Below are 16,129 nucleotides of genomic sequence, written 5' to 3'. Positions count from 1 at the left end.
CGCGGCCCAAACACGCGTGCAAAAGCCTTGTAACGTGTGAACGCGCGTCCTGAGGAAATGCGCGCAGGGAAACCCACTGCCCGCTGCCACCCTTTCCTCCCTCGGATGCCCACCGTGAAATGACCCGAAGAAGCTTAGTGGGGGCCGGTGATCTCATAGCCCCCCCTACACTACACGCAAGGGCTTCCATCGGGACTCGGGATTCCCACTCTGGCCCGAAACGCCCCTCCCCAGGCTTTTTCGGGCGGGGGGGGCTCCGATTGTAAAACTCTCGTGTTCGCTTCTCGGTGCCCACGCAAAAGCTGGCACGCGTGTCCGCCCAGATGATGGGGAAGCTCCCCTGCCTACCTACCCCCAACAACTCGGCAGATTCCCAAGAACAAAGAGAACCTCCCTGTATAGGAGTAGTCTATCACCGCCGAGAGGAGGGAAGCTGCCTTCGTGCCAGGCTCCCTGCCCCCTCCCAAAAAAAACCCCATTTGGGGTATTGGTGGGTCGGGGGGGTGGTCTTTCCTATAGTTTCTCTGAAGCGGAGGGGGGGAGGAGGGCTGGCCGGCCTCATCCCGACGATCGGCTGCGAGTCAGGGTTGCCCCTTTTCCACTCCAACAATGCCCCCCTCCCCGCAATTTTGCTACCTCTGGCTCTCTCCGTGCGCCGCTAAGCACGTGCAGAGGGCCTCTCGCGTTCCTGGGGTTGGGTGGCGCTTCGAAGCCCCTTCCCTCTCGGGGCGAGACCCCCCCCCTCGCTGCTCCGCGAGACACGCGTGGCTGGTTTATATTGCCCCCCCTCCTCAAAAAAAGCCCAGCTGATGCGCTGCGTGGCTGCTCCCCCACTCATCCTCCGTGGCTCGAGACCCTCGTGGTTTCCTGGGTGGGCGAAGCCCCTTCCCCTCGGAGCGAGACCCCCCCTCCCCAAAAAGAAGCTCAGCTGATGCGCTGCGTGGCATCACCCTCCTTGTTCGAGACCCTCGTGGCTCCCGCGTGCTCCGCAGCCCCTTCCCCTCGGGACGAGAGCAAAGAAGACCCCCTCTCCTCGCCCCCACCCCCCACAAAAGCCCAGCAGATGCGCTGCGCGGCTGTTCCATCCTCCTCCTGCAGCTGCCAGCGCGACCCTCGTGGCTTCCCCCCCCCCGTGGCCCCCTCCCCAAATGCCGCTCCGCCTTTCTGCTCTGCAAGAGAGCGGGCAGCGATGACGTCCCCCCTCTCTTCCTTCGCAGCCCCCAGCCCCCTCCCACCCCCCACCCCGGAGCGCGCATTGGCTGCCTCCCTTTTCCTGCGAATTGGCGCAGCCTGGAAAGCGCGGCTATTTTTAGCAGCCGCCGAGGCAAGAATGCGGAGGGGGAGGAGGGGGCGTCGTCGTCGGCCTCCCTGCGACGCCCACCGCCCTTTCCCGCATCGCTGCGGCTCCTTTTTCCCCCCCAGCCCCCGATCTTTGGAGCCGGGCACAACCCACCCACTTCCCGCGTTGCATTGAGTGGAGGAAGCCCCCCCACCCACAATTGCACGAGTGGAATGGAGAGAAAATTAAGAAACACCCCCCCGCCCCCTTGGAAGAAGCGGGTGGGGGAAAGAATGAGCGCGCAGAAGGGAAGGGGCACGGGTGGGCAGGAGGGACCGCGCAGCGTGGGTTCGCGCGGTGGGTAGCAGCAGCTGCGGAGTCGTTGCGCGAAACAAGCGGATGCTGGTTTATCCCAGCCGATCGTGGTTACGCAAGCCGTGGCATAATGCGGTGGGCCAAGCTGAGCCTGCAAGCCCACGCGTGTCTCGGCCTCGAGGGGAGTCCCGCGCCACGTGGGGATCCCCTCCCCCGTTCCCCAAATCGCGCCCAATTCTCGCTTTGAAAGCGCACCCCAGGAATTCCGCTTCCAGAAGGGTTAGCTTGGGAAGGGGAGGGGGCTTCCATAATTGCAGTCTGACGTCTTGCGGTTTGTGGGATAATGAGACTCAGTTTCTGGGGGGGGGGTTGTCTATATTCTCCCCCCACCCCTTTTCTTCCCCGCCCCAGAAAAAGCCGATTCAACAATTAAATCTTTTTTTATATTTACAATATCATTTTCCATTTCTTGCAAGGTTTTAAAAATGTGTACAGCATCTCTCAGCTCCATCCCAGCCTCCCCCCCCCCCGCGAGTTCTCGTCTTCGGAGGGAGGGGGTGTGCAAACGACCCCCCTCTCCCTTCCCCCCCCCAAAAAAACCCCCCACACACCGGAGCTTGCTCGATCCATCCATTATCCAGGTCATAACAAACGGGAGTGGGGGGTTAGGTGGGGGGAAAAAACGGAATAAAAGCACCACCTTAAAATCTGTTGGGTCGATTCGAATCCACAGAAGCTGGAGGGAGCAGGCCTCCCCCCTCCCCACCGGGCTGGGAGGGGCTACAAAAGTCTCAAAAGTCGGTGGGGGAGGGGGGGTGAAAAGAAGGCTCTTTTGAGGTGGGGGGGGGTGCAAGAGTGTTCCTCAAAGTCAGGTTGCTTGAAAAATTGATCCCCTCCTGGTCCCAAGTCTCATAAAAATAGATTTTTTTTTCTCTCCATTGGGGGTGGGGGGCAAAAGGAGGGGGAGAAGGGGAGGGGGGGGCCCAGCCGTCATGCCCAGAATGAAAAATGTCCACAGCAGACAAAAGGGGGGTTCGGGGGGGGGGGAAACATGAGGGGTGGGTGGGCAGGAAGGCAGCCCATCCTCTTCATCTTCATCATCACCGGTGGCATTTCTGCAGAAGGCACCCTGTCTGTCGTGGCATCCATCCTCTCTCTTCCTTGAAGACCCCCAGGGTGGGCCGAGGAGGGGGCGGCCCGTGGCATCCATCCATCCTTTCTTCAAGACCCCCCCCACCCTCCAAGGTGGGCTGAGGACGGGAGGGGGGCACAAGTCAGGAGGAATAAATTCACACCGTTCTCTTGGGGGGGAAAAAAAAATCCTGCGAAGCCACTTCCAGGGGTGAGGGTGGGGGGGGCACCAATTTGGCTGGGATGGAGGGCAGAAAGGACCCCCCACCCCACACAGGACGAACGGTGGATCTCCAAGGGAAGCCATTGGGTGGAGATTGAGTAAGGTTGAGTGGATTCCAAGGAGGTGTTTTTTTTTTTCCAATTTAGCTCCCGGGCACTGCTTCAACCAACTTGTGGGCATCTGCCATCTAGGGTTGCACCCCAAAGCGACCCGTGTGCTTCTAATGGCGGAGGGAGGGGGCAACCCGGATCAGGCTGTTGGTGGGTTGGGGGACATGAGTGTTGAGGAGGGGGGGTGTAGAGGGGGGGCAGATGGTCAAAGTGCCCCTGGGCGATTGACGTTAAGATGGCATTCTTTCCCCCCCCCCCCCCGTTGGCACCTTTCCGGCCAATATAAAATCGCCAAGCCAAAGAACCTCTCACACCGCCCCCCCCTCTTCGAATCATCCAAACAAGCGGTAGCAAAAACGCCCCCCCCCTCTCACCCGTCCCCCCCCCCTGCTGAGTTTGGCACAAATGTTTGCGTTTTTTATTTCTTTTGCTATTTTTTTTTTGTTTTGTTACAAAATAATTGTTTTCCTTTTTTAAAAAAACGGATATAGATATATATTTATTCATAATAAAGTCTCTTTTTCTTTTCTTTTTTTTTTAAAAAAAGGAAACCAACGTTGCAAAGAGAGGTGGGGGTCCCCCAATGGCTTAGAACGGAACTGCCCCCCCTCCACCCTTCCTGTCCCCCCCCCCGTAATCTTCGCTTTTCCTTCTTTCACCCTTCCTTCCTTCCTTCTTCCATCCTTTCTTCCTCCCTTCCTCTCTTTTCCTTCCTTCCTCCATCCCATTTTTCCTTCCTTCCTTCCTTCCTTCTTCTTCCATCCTTTCTTCCTCCCTTCCTCTCTTTTCCTTCCTTCCTCCATCCCATTTTTCCTTCCTTCCTTCTTCTTCCATCCTTTCTTCCTCCCTTCCTCTTTTCCTTCCTTCCTTCCTTCCTTCCTTCCTTCCTTCCTTCCTTCCTTCCTTCCTTCCTTCCTTCCTTCCTTCCTTCCTTCTCCAAGAAAACAGAGGAACGAGGCAAAGAGGCAAGAGATGGAAAATTCAGGATGGGCTTAAGAGAAACCAGAGAAACGATGGATGGGTGGCTTCCCTCTTCACGGGGCTCCAGGAGAGAAAATGCATCCGCGTTAAATGAAGGAATGTATACAGGCGGTCCTCCACTTATGACAGTTCATTTAGTGACCATTCAAAGATACAACGGTATTGAAAAAGGGGACTTGGGACAGTTTTTCAGAGTTCTGTCCTGGGCAGCATTTCCCATTATCAAAAATCAAACGTTTGGCCACTGACTCGTATTTATGACGGTTGCAATATCCTGGGGGTGGGGGTGTCACGTGATTCCCCTTTTGTGACCTTCCAACAAGCAAGATTCACTTAACAACCATGGCAAGAAAGGTCGTAAAATGGGGCAAGCCCACTCAACAACTGTCTCGCTTAATAACATAAATTTTGGGCTAAGTGGAAATCGAGAACAAAGGTAGTCCTCGGGTTATGACCGCCACGGAGTCCAAAATTTCCATTGCTGAGCGAGGCAGTTGTTAAACTAGTTTTGCCTCGTTTTACGACTTTTCTTGCCACGGTCGTTAAGTGAATCGTTACCGTTGTTAAGTGAGTCACACCATCGTTAAGTGAATCTGGCTTCCTCATTGACTTTGCTCCTCAGAAGGTCGCAAAAAGGGGATCACGGAACCCCTGGGGACACTGCAACCGTCATAAATACGAGTCGGGGGATGCGGCAATGAAAATGGGCCACAAGTCACTCTATTCAATGCCGTTGTTAACTGTGAACCGTCACTAAGCGAATGGTTGTAAGTCAGGGACTAGCTGTCTGTTGAGGAAGGTATAGGGTTCTTTGCATGGGGGGAGGGAGGCGCGCCCCACAATTGTTCCCCCCCACTCCTGTCGACCATGTATGGAACCCTTCGGCCCCCACCATACCCGAAGAAAAGAGCAGATAATCGGGAGGAAAGCAGGCGACTCGAGGAAGCGAGCCAAGTTACGTCCGGAATGAACGAAGGATCCTTTGCTGGGCTCACAAGGTGGGAAAGACCAACCTGGCAGCCAAGTGCCAGCAGGAGGGGGAGGGCAGGAGAAATAGGGATCCCTGCCCGGGGGGGGGAGGGGTGGGCAGCCTTCTGGGGGGTGGGGGGAGGGGGGTCTACAGTGCCGATTTAACCACAGTGTTGTTGCAACTGTTCAAGAGTTGAAAGGGGCCGGCCAGTTGCGGTGCCCGTCCGGACGGGAGGGAGGGAGGGAGGGAGATGGAAACGTGGCGAAGAGGATGGCGACAGGACTCGCCAAGGACGGAAGGAACAGCTGGAAAGGGCCTACCTAGCAGGGGAGGCTGGATTTTTCCGCAGGGCAGGATTGGACAGGCAGTCCGGAATTCCCGCCAACAGCTGCCCCCCCCCCCATCCCCATGATCCCCCTAAGCAGCCCCTGGCTTCCCCTGGCGAGGGTGGGTGGGAGAGCCCATCTCTGGAAGGCCAGGCTCCAGGAAGGGCTGCTTATTCCGAAGCCTTCAGCGCCCCCTCCCCCCCCCAGGGATCTTCAGAAACACCCCCGATATTTGGGGAGTCGGCCCCCTTCCCGATCAGTGGATGAGCCCAGGAAATGGTGGGGTGGGGGGGTGCAGGAAGGATTCTGCCAGGGCCGGGATGTGGGGGGCGGGGAGGGCTGAGGCCCCTCTGGATGGCAAGAGTTGAACTTGGGGGTGGAGGGTCTCTAAAGGGAGGTAGAGAAGCAGACCCTCCCCTATTATGAGCCATTCTGTCCCCTTAAGATGGCCGGGATTCAGAGAAGGGAGGGAGGGGAAAGGAAGAAGGAAAGAAAGGAAAGAAGGAAGAAAAGGAAAGAAAGAAAGAAACAAAGAAAGAAAGAAAAAGAAAGAAAAGAAGAAAGAAAGAAAGAAAGAAAAAAGAAAGGAAGGAAGGAAGAAAGAAAAAGAAAGAAAAAGAAAAAAAGAAAGAAAGAAACAAACAGAAAAAGGAAGGAAGGAAGGAAAGAAAAAAGAAAGAAAGAAAGAAAAAGAGGAAGGAAGGAAAGAAAAAGAAAGACAGAAAAAGAAAGAAAGAAAAAGAAAGAAAAAAGTAAGTAAAAGAAGGAAGGAAGTGAGGGATGAAGGAAGGAAGGGGAAGAAAGTACAGGAGGGAAAGGGAGGGACGGAGGGAGGAAAGAAGGAAGAAAAAGAAAAAAGAAAGGGAGAGAGGGAGGGAAGGGGAGAAAGGAAGAAAGGAAAGAAAGAAAAAAGAAAGTAACAGTAGGGAGGAAGGAAAAGAGGGAGAGAGGAAGGAAGGAGAAGAAAGGGAGGGAGGGAGGAAAGAAAAAGGAAAGGAAAGAGGGAGGGAGGGAGGGAAAGGGAAGGAAAAAAGTAAAGGAAGTAACAGAAGGAAGGAAGTGAGAGAGGAATGGAGGAAGGAAGGAAGGAAGGAAGGAAGGGGAAGAAAGTACAGGAGGGAAAGGGAGGGACGGAGGGAGGAAAGAAGAAAGAAAAAGAAAAAAGAGGGAGAGAGGGAGGGAAGGGGAGAAAGGAAGAAAGGAAAGGAAGAAAAAAGAAAGTAACAGTAGGGAGGAAGGAAAAGAGGGAGAGAGGAAGGAAGGAGAAGAAAGGGAGGGAGGGAGGAAAGAAAAAGGAAAGAAAAGGAAAGAGGGAGGGAGGGAAAGGGAAGGAAAAAAGTAAAGGAAGTAACAGAAGGAAGGAAGTGAGAGAGGAATGGAGGGAGGGAGGAAGGAAGGAAGGAAGGGGAAGAAAGTACAGGAGGGAAAGGGAGGGAGGGAAGAAGATAATACAAGGAGACACCCAGCACTCAAACCCCTCCCCATTTCATCCTGCAGCTCCCCAGAGGAAGTCACCCCTACTTCTTCCTGCACAGACGGGAAGTGGGGGTCCAGCTGCCCCCCAAGGAGTCCTGGGTGGGTGGGTGGGGGGGGGGCGACGTTCTCTTCTTGGTCCTACTGGGGAAGGCAGGGGAGGGGCTTTTTTCTGAGAAAAAGACGGACGGAGCCAGATCCACTCTGCTCTCCTGCTTGGCCCTGGTGCCCTTGCCTGCCGCCCCCCTCAGATGGAGGGCTGAGGCTCTGTTCTAACCCGGATGCTCCCGACCCAGGACCGGCGTGGAGAACGACGCACCAAAAATGTTGAGAACACGGATGACCAAGGACCTTTCCTGGCTGCTCCAGGGGCCTCTAAACCTCATCGCGAACCTCTCCCCAACCCCTGGATTGCAGCCCGGTCCTGGGCCGCGCCCTGTTTGGAACTGGACCACGCGGGCGGCAGGCGCCTGGGCCTCGCACGCACAGCTCCACGTGCGTGGAACTGCCCACCGCCACCCCACCGCCGATTGGCAAAGGCGGGAAAATTGGGAGCCACTGCTCAAAACTCTGCAGAAACGTTGGCTGAGCCGCCTAGCAGGATGGAGGAGAGCAACGGGATGCCGGATGTGTGGATTGAAGAGATTGTGAGGATGGTGATAGAAATGTGGGCAGATCCTTCCTTCCTTCCTTCCTTCCTTCCTTCCTTCCTTCCTTCCTTCCTTCCTTCCTTCCTTCCTTCCTTCCTCTACACTTCGATAACCACGTTTAAAGCTGGCTTATCCAGCGCCCAAAACAGCTTCCTTTGCCTAGATTCTTCTCCAGGCTGCCCAAGGAAATTGTGGCACCTCCCTGCTTACGAAGGGGGAGGCCTCTTCAACCCCCCCCCCTCTCTCTTGGACTCCCCAACGACCTGAGCCCCCAAACACCCTTCAAACCCATCACCGCTTTTCTGACATTTCTCTACGCTCGGGCGGAAGGACGCCGTTCTCCCCCTCCTAACTCCACGCCTTGACTCCTTGGAAGTACGGCGGCTGCCCACGCAGGGTGGGCTTCCCTGCCGCTCCACGTCCTGCAGGATGGCGGATGCACCAAGGTGCCACCGGAACTGGGCGAAGGGGCTGCCGACCCCACCGGGCTCCCCGTCTTGTTGCCGTTCCCCCACAGTGTGATATAAAAGGCCTTGTACGGGCCGCGGGGCAGGAAGAGGGCCTCCCCCTGGGGGGGCAGGAGGTTGGCAAGAGACCCCCCCTCCCACCAGGGGTCTTTGGGCACCGAGGACGACTATACACGGGTGGTGGAGTGAGGGTGAGGGAGGGTGTTGTTGTGTCCGGTGGGGAACGTGTTGAAAGGGTGTAAGGCTTGCATACCCGTGATGGTGCTGGGAATCATGGTAATGGTGTTCGGGGTCATCAGGGGCACATCGTCGGGCGCCCGGCGAAGGGCCAGGGTGTAGTCGGGAGGGCAGGCGGGGCGTAGGATTTCATGCGGTCGTAAGGGCTCCAGATCGTGCGCGTCATGCTCCAAATGTTTGATCTGCAGCGACATGATCTCTTCCTCCTGGCTGCCGTGCACCAAATCGTTGGCCGCGCTGCGTTGAGGACTCAGCCGCCGTCCGCTCCGCAGCTCGTGGCGCTTGTCCCGCTTGTAGTAGAGGGCGGCGAAGGCCAGGATGTTCAGGAAGAGCAGGGAGGCGCCCACCGCCACCGTCACGCTGAGTTCGGTGGAATAGTCCCGCGTGTCTCCCGGGAACGGCACGTACCGCGGCGGACGTGCCACGTCGTCTTCGTCCGGAGGGAGGGTGGCGATGGGCTGGCGTGTTGTGCTTGGACCCACCCGGGTGCTGGGCCAGCGGGTGACGTAAGGGGGCACCCGGGTGGTGGTGGAGGTGTAGGGGGGCTCGTGGAGGTTGTGGAGGTGGGGCACCAGTTCCAGCCAGAAGGCCACCTTGTTGGCTCGGTAGTTGTCCCGTACGCGGGGTTTCAGGCCGATGTGCAGGTACTGCTTGTCCTTGGTGTTGAATTTGGTCCACACCACCTCCTCGAAGCGGTTCGGCTTGGTGTGGATGAACTTGGTGTCCTGCGGCACGGGCTGATTGGGGTCGCTGTGGGGAAGAGGGGAGAGAGAAAGAAAGAGAAATGGGTGGAAACTCATCAAGGAGAGAAACAACCTAGAACTTAAGGAGTAATTTCCTGACGGTTAGAACAATTAACCTGTGGAACGGCTTGCCACCAGAAGTTGTGAATGCTCCAATACTGGAAGTTTTGAAGAAGAGATTAGATAACCATTTGTCTGAAATGGTGTAGGTGCTCGAGCAGGGGGTTGGACTAGAAGACCTCCAAGGTCCCTTCAACTCTGCTATTCAACGCAGCTCACCCACCAGACACAGCTGCCACCGATCGAGCAAAAACCCCACAAGCAAAAACCTCCCCTCCCTGCCTCCGAGCCTAGAACTTTTCTCTCAGGGCCTGCACACCGTGGCACTGTCCACAAAACGTGGCCAGTTTTCTGACATTTTGAGGGATTCTGGGAGGCAGCTTCCAGACACCGTTCCTGGAAGGTGTAGCTTTCTAACAAAGGAAAAGATGAATGTTTAGGAGCCGTTAAGAGCTGCTCACGGAGTACAGTCCACGTAAAGCGGCCACGTTTGGGAGACACTAAATTAAACCTTGTGACGTAAACGCTCCAGGGTTGTTTGACGACAAAAAGTGCATCCAAAATGCCACTTTTCACATTGCATCCTCCAGTGCAGAGGTGGGTTTCAAAGATTTTTACCACCGGTTCGCTGCGCACACGTGCACGCCTTCCCTGGATGTGCCCGGACTTCTGCGCATGTGCTTTGCTCGCATGTGTGCCTTCCGCCACAAAAACGTGGCTCAATAGTACAGCATAGCACCGGGGCGGATGGGCGGGCCCACCTGCGATCTCTGCAATCGATTCACCCAAACCGGTACGAACCGGCTGACTGATCTAGTGTCTGTAACTCAAGGCAACGTAGAAGCTGCCCAATTTCTGCTCCAGGACACCAATTCACACACGACGCAGGCTGCAGAAGGACACCTCTTGGCTCACCTCAATAGTTCTGAATTCAGCTTGGTCTCTGCTGCCTGGGGATGATGGGAGCTGGGGTTGAGGATACCTGGAGGGCTGGGGGCAAGCTGGCACCGAGAGAGCAGAGAGGGCACAGAAACCAAATTTCCTCTGCCAGCCTCCATACAGACATGCCCTGCTCCTGGGTTCCACCCCCCCCAAAAAAACCTAGGAAGGCTGCCCTGTTTTGGGGGTGGAGGTATTAACTGGGGGAGGGTCGTGCCTTGAAATTAGGGTGCGCAGGAATAATTATTTTCCTTCTGGACATTGCCAATCCTCGCCCACTGATTTCTTTCAGCCAGGGGTCTCCAAATTTGCCCACTTTTAAGACTTGGGGACTTCAACTCCCAGAATTCCCCAGCCAGCAAGAGTTTTACCAGAATTCAGCATGGGTAGGATAAAGAAGAAATGCGGACGGATTACTTTATTGCATGTTTTGTTAAGGGTACTTTTCTTCACAGATGGTGGGAATGCACTAAACATAATATATCTTTACTTGGTGGTAAAGATATATTATTCTCCACAAACTCCCCTCCCTTCAAGCACTGATGATGTTCCCTAGTTGGGTCATGAAACATCTGCAAGAAAACTACCCAGCTCAGAGAACATATCAACACTGAGCTACAAATCTTCCCTTCTACGGGTACGGAGTTTCTCCCAGATAGTTGACTGGGATCACCGACCCTACTACCGATAGGACAGACCAGGATCTCGATCTCGGCTGGATGCCAGCCATGACCCCCATCTCTTCTGCCCATCCCACGCATTCTAGGGAGTTCCTTCTCTCCAGCTCCAATTCCGGGGGTTGCGGGGGCTGAAAATATTTAATTTAATTAATTTAATTTAATTTATCAAATTTCTATGCCGCCCAACTCCCAAGGGACTCTGGGCGGCTTACAGCAAAAGTAATACAACGAAGAACATAGGGAAATTATTTTTAAAATATTATAAAAACGTTTAAAAAACATTAAAAGCCCACGCACATCATTCATGGCCGGATCTCGTAAGATTGCGACAGCGAGATCAACGGCCCCAGGCCTGCCGGAAAAGCCAAGTCTTCACCGCTTTCCAGAAGGCCAAAAGGTTTAAGGTTTAAGGTTTAAGGTTTAATCGTAAGGGCTTGAGGGCAGGACAAGAAGCAACGGATGAAAACTAACCAAAGAGAGAAGCAACCTGGAATTAAGGAGAAATTTCCTAACCATTAATCAGTGGAACTGCTTGCCACCAGAGGTGGATGGTGGATGCTCCATCACTGGAGGGTTTTTAAGAAGAGATTGGACAGCCATTTGTCTGGCATGGGATAGGGCCGTGATGGCGAACCTATGGCACGCGTGTCACAGGTGGCACGTGGAGCCATATCGGTGGGCACGCAAGCGTTGCCCTAGCTGAGCTCCGCCAACTAATTTTCAGGCCTTCCGGGCCCACCGGAAGTCAGGAAACGGGCTGTTTCCAGCCTCTAGAGGGCCTCCGGTGGGCCAAGTAGGCCCGTTTTTCGCCCTCTCCGGGCTCCAGAGGCTTTCTTGGAGCCTGGGGAGGGCTAAAACAGCCTTCCCCATTCCCTCCCCCCCACCCCGGAGGCCCTAACCTTGTTTCCCGACTTCTAGTGGGCCCGGAAGGCCCGAAAATCAGCTGGCTGGAGCGTACATGCACGCTGGAGCTGAGCTAGGGCAGCGCTCACGTGCCCACGGATATGGCTCCGCGTGCCACATGTGGCACGCGTGCCATAGGTTTGCCGTCACGGCTCTATCCTATCCTACTCTAATCTTCAATTTGATTCACAGTCTGGGACTGGTAAAAACTTAACTGTTCAGGCCAGCGTGTTTCACATTTTCTTACCACTGATTCGCCCTGCGCGCCTTCCGCGCATGTGCCCGGCCTCCAAAACGTGGCTAAATAGGACGGCATTACGCCGGGGCGGGTGGGCAGCCACCCGCAGTCGCCGCTACCGGTTCGTTCAAAGCAGTACGAACCGGCTGAATCCCACCTCTGATTCAGGCCCTAACAAGAGCTCTTAAAGCAGCCTCTGGGTATACAGGCAGCTCCGAGTAAGGTGGTTTTTTTTGCAAAGTCGGGATATTCAGGTCTGATGTGTTCAACATGTCCATGTCTCTAGGCCGCCGTTTGGCTACTTCTCCAAGGGCTCCGAATTGCTATTGGTGCAACTATTAGTTTGCTCTCCTCCTTCTTATCAACATCATTGTCTCCTCCCGAAGGTGCTTTTTAAAGGAGGCCACTGGACTTTCTGCTTTTTCTTTGAAGACTTTTGTTTTAGAGGGTCGTTGAGGCCACTTGGAGGTTTGTCTGTCTCCTCAGGGTCACCCGAGTGGTGCAAACAGGTGTGGAGTCCTCAACGCAGCTCCTTTCAGTAGGTCCAAGAAGGCTCCGCAGCCGTTTGCACCACTCGGGTGGCCCTGAGGACCCCAGACCAACCTCCCAGTGGCCTCAAGGGCAAAGGACCAGCTGTCCGCAAGGAGCATCAATCCTTCCCTTCCCCTCCGTCCGGTCAGAGCTGAAGAAGCTTCTCGGAGGAGAAGCGAAACGCCTTCAAAGAAAAAGCAAGGAAGTCCAGTGGCCTCTTGAAAAAAAAAACCAGCACCTTTGGGTTGGACTAGAAGACCTCCAAGGTTCCCTTCCACACCTCTGATTCTAAGATTCTTCCTTCCTTCTTTCTTTCTTTCTTTCTTTCTTTCTTTCTTTCTTTCTTTCTTTCTTTCTTTCTTTCTTTCCTTTTCTCTTTCTTTCTCTTTCCTTTCTTTTTCTTTCTTTTTCCTTCTCCCTCCCTCCCTCTTTCTTTTTCTTTTCTTTCTTTCTCTCTTTCCTTCCTTTTTCTTTCCTTCTCCCTCCCTCCCTCTTTTTCTTTCTTTCTTTCTTTCTTTCTTTCTTTCTTTCTTTCTTTCTTTCCTTTTTCTTTCCTTTTCTTTCCTTCTCCCTCCCTCTCCCCCTCCTCCTCTTCCTTCCTTCCTTCCTTCTTTCTTTCTCTTTCTTTCCTTCCTTTCTTTCTTTTTCCTTCTCTCTCCCTCCCTCTTTCTTTCTTTCCTTCCTTCTCTCTCTCTTTCCCCCTTTCCTTCTTTTTTCTTTCTTTTTCTTTCTCCCTCCCTCTCTTTCTTTCTTTTCTTTCTTTCACTCTTTCCTTCCTTTTTCTTTCCTTCTCCCTCCCTCCCTTTTTTCTTTCTTTCCTTCCTTCTCTCTTTCCTTCCTCCCTACCTTCTCTCTTTCCTTCCTTTTTCTTTCTTTTTCTTTCCTTCTCCCTCCCTTCCTCTTTTTCTTTCTTTCTTTCTCTCTCTCTTTCTTTCTTTCCCTTTCTCTCCTTCCTTCCTTCCTTCTCTCCCTCCCTCTCTCCCCCCCCCCAAAGGTGCTTTTTCAGGAGGCAAGTGGACTTTTCCTGTTTTTTCTTTGAAGATGTTTCCATCCCCCACCCTCCAGTCAGAGCCGTAGAAGCTTCTAGGATGAGAAGTGAAATGTCTTCAAAGAAAAAAATCCAAGAAAGTCGAGTTGCCTCTTGAAAAAAAAAGAAAGAAATCCTCCTTTGAGAACAACCACGACCCGGATGACTTGAGAATCTCCTTAGACATCATCATCATCATCATCATCATCATCATCATCATCTTCTCACCCTGTCTTCGCAAAATTGGTCCAGTAGGTCATGACCACGGCGCTCAACATGACATCGTTCTTGGAAAAGTTGCAAGGAAAGAGGTCCGTGGCCCCGATCATGGGCACGCCGAAGACGTAGGGGATCTCGTCCCCGTGGGCTGCGTCCGCCCACTCGGGCCGCGTATCCGTCTGGCAGTGATGGTAGAAAGTGTAGAAGTAGACGGGCGATTGGTACTCGGCGTGGAGCTTCGCCGTGGCCACGGCGGGCGCGACCCACTGGTGGTCCGTGAAGAGCGCCAGAAGGGTTTTCCGGCGCATCTCGCCGTTGTCTCGGTCGGCCCAGTCGGTGTACATGAACTTGATGGTCTCCCGTAAGATGTCCTTGCCTTCCGGGTACCCGTACAGGTTGTCCACAAAGTTGGAGATGGTGAAGTCGAAGTAGCTGGCCGAGATGCCGTCTTCGTTCTCCATGGAGTCCTCCACGAACTTCAGGCCTTCTCCTTGGTTGACCCCGATGAGGATGTCGTAGTTGAGGAATTCGCCTTGCTGCATCAGGATCTCCGGATCGTCGGGGACGACGTCGCCGTCCACCACGGGGCCGAAAGCGATGTGGTAGCGGGCGGGCTGGATGTCTTGGTCCACCAGCTCTCGGTAAGGCTTCCGCCGTAGACATTCCACCGTACTGCTGGTGTCCATGTGGTCGCAGCCGACTTTGGAGGCCAACATCCGGGTGTACTTGAGCGGCTGATAGTTGACGGACCAGCTGGAGATGGCGGTGCCACTCTGAGCGATGGCTTTCTGGAACAAACCTGTTGGGCGGGGAAGGAGACGAGGGGTCAGCGACCGAGGGATGGGACCCAAACGGACAACGGTTACGGGCTCTAAGGTTAGAACGCAGAACATAGAATAGCCACAGCGCTTACACTTATACACCGCTTCATACAGCCTTCTCTGAGCGGTTTACAGAGTCAGCCTCTTGGCCCCCCCCCCAACAATCCGGGTCCCCGTTTTACCAACCTCGGAAAGAAGGATTGAGCCAGTCAGAATCAAACTCCTGGCAGTGGGCAGAGTTAGCCTGCAATACTGCATTCTAACCACTGCACCACTACGGCTTTCTTTCTTTCTTTCTTTCTTTCTTTCTTTCTTTCTTTCTTTCTTTCTTTCTTTCTTTCTTTCTTTCTTTCTCTCTCTCTCTCTCTCTCTCTCTTTTTTTTTTTCTTCCTTCCTTCCTTCCTTCTCATTTCCATTTCCTTCCATCTTCCTTCCTTCCTTTCCTTCTTTCACAAGCAATAGCATTTAAGACTTATCTACCGCTTCACAGTATTTTACAGTCCCCTTCCTTCCTTCCTTCCTTCTCATTTCCATTTCCTTCCTTCTCATCTTCCTTCCTCTTTCCTTCTTTCACAAGCAATAGCATTTAAGACTTATCTACTGCTTCACAGTATTTTACAGTCCCTTTCCTTCCTTCCTTCCTTCCTTCCTTCCTTCCTTCCTTCCTTCCTTCCTTCTTTCTCATTTCCATTTCCTTCCTTCTCATCTTCCTTCCTCTTTCCTTCTTTCACAAGCAATAGCATTTAGATTTATCTACCGCTTAGCAGTATTTTACAGTCCCCTTCCTTCCTTCCTTCCTTCTTTCCTTCCTTCCTTCCTTCCTTCCTTCCTTCCTTCTTTCCTTCCCAAACAACAGCACTTATGTACCGCTTCACAGTGCTCTACGATCCTCTGGAAGCGGTTAACAGAGTCAGTCTATTGCCCTCAACAATCTGGGTCCTCGTTTTATCGACCTCGGAAGGAAGGATGGATGGAAGGCTGGGTCCACCCTTGAGCCGTTCAGAATCGAACTGCCGGCAGTGGGCAGAGTCAGCCTGCAATACTCCATTCTAACCACTGCGCCACCGTGGCTCTCACATAGGGTTGGAAGGAATAATAGAGTTGGAAGGAACCTCAGAGGTCCTCCAGTCCAACCTCCCCACCCAAGCAGGAGACCCCATGTCATTACAAACAAATGGATGTTGTAAGTCAAGGACTACACCGTTCAGAGTCCCCCTGCGAGAGAGATGGGCAGTTCTTAAATGCGATAAATACAGGTAGACTCACCACCACAATTGAACCCCAAATGTATGCTGCTCAGCGAAACATTTGTTCAGTGGGTTTTGCCCTGTTTTATGACCTTTCTTGCCATGGTTGTTAAGTGAATCATTGGAGGTGTTAAGTTAGCAACACGGTTGTTGAGTGAATCGGGCTTCCCCCCTTGACTCTGCTTGTCGGACGGTCGCAAAAGGGGAATCATCACCCCCGACTACTACCACTACCATCATCCACAGCCGGTGCAGCCTTACCTTCCGAGTGATGAGACAGGATGAGCAGATTGACGCAGGAAGCTCCAGCTCCGGATCCGAAGATGGTGATGCGTTCCGGATCGCCCCCAAAATGTCCGATATTTTCGTTCAGCCACCTCAAGGCCTGGATCTGGTCGAGGAGACCGTAGTTTCCCTTGGCCGACTGGTCCCCGGTGCTCATGAACCCTGTCGCGAGAAAAGGAAGAAATCAGAAAAATAAGAAGGGTGGTATTGTGTCACTACCAACACCCCGGTCATCTGTTAGCATCGGTGGCTCTGGATCTGGTTTTATAGGGGA

General features: G+C 53.6%; 1 protein-coding gene across 3 annotated transcripts in view; it reads right to left on the bottom strand.

Moving 5' to 3' along the window:
- Positions 1–2,677: 2,677 nt before the first annotated feature.
- The window catches only part of NLGN2 (neuroligin 2), a 55,702-nt gene continuing 42,250 nt past the window's right edge, over positions 2,678–16,129 (bottom strand). The window contains exons 5-8 of one of the 3 annotated variants that reach the window (XM_034404688.3): positions 15,832–16,017; positions 13,512–14,301; positions 8,179–8,912; positions 2,678–2,844 (exon numbers count right to left, since the gene is read on the bottom strand). In XM_034404688.3, coding sequence (XP_034260579.2) covers positions 2,816–2,844; positions 8,179–8,912; positions 13,512–14,301; positions 15,832–16,017 — 1,739 coding nt within the window. In that variant the 3' untranslated portion in view covers positions 2,678–2,815. Of the gene's footprint in view, positions 2,845–6,800; positions 8,913–13,511; positions 14,302–15,831; positions 16,018–16,129 lie in introns of those variants that run through there. The other 2 variants (XM_034404687.3, XM_034404689.3) reach the window with 2 other exon arrangements.

Source organism: Pantherophis guttatus, chromosome 4, assembly GCF_059756535.1.
Source record: "Pantherophis guttatus breed Tessera chromosome 4, ASM5975653v1, whole genome shotgun sequence".
Taxonomy (NCBI): domain Eukaryota; kingdom Metazoa; phylum Chordata; class Lepidosauria; order Squamata; family Colubridae; genus Pantherophis; species Pantherophis guttatus.
Note: the sequence above shows the minus strand (reverse complement) of the source record. Positions and strands in the feature narration are given on the sequence as shown.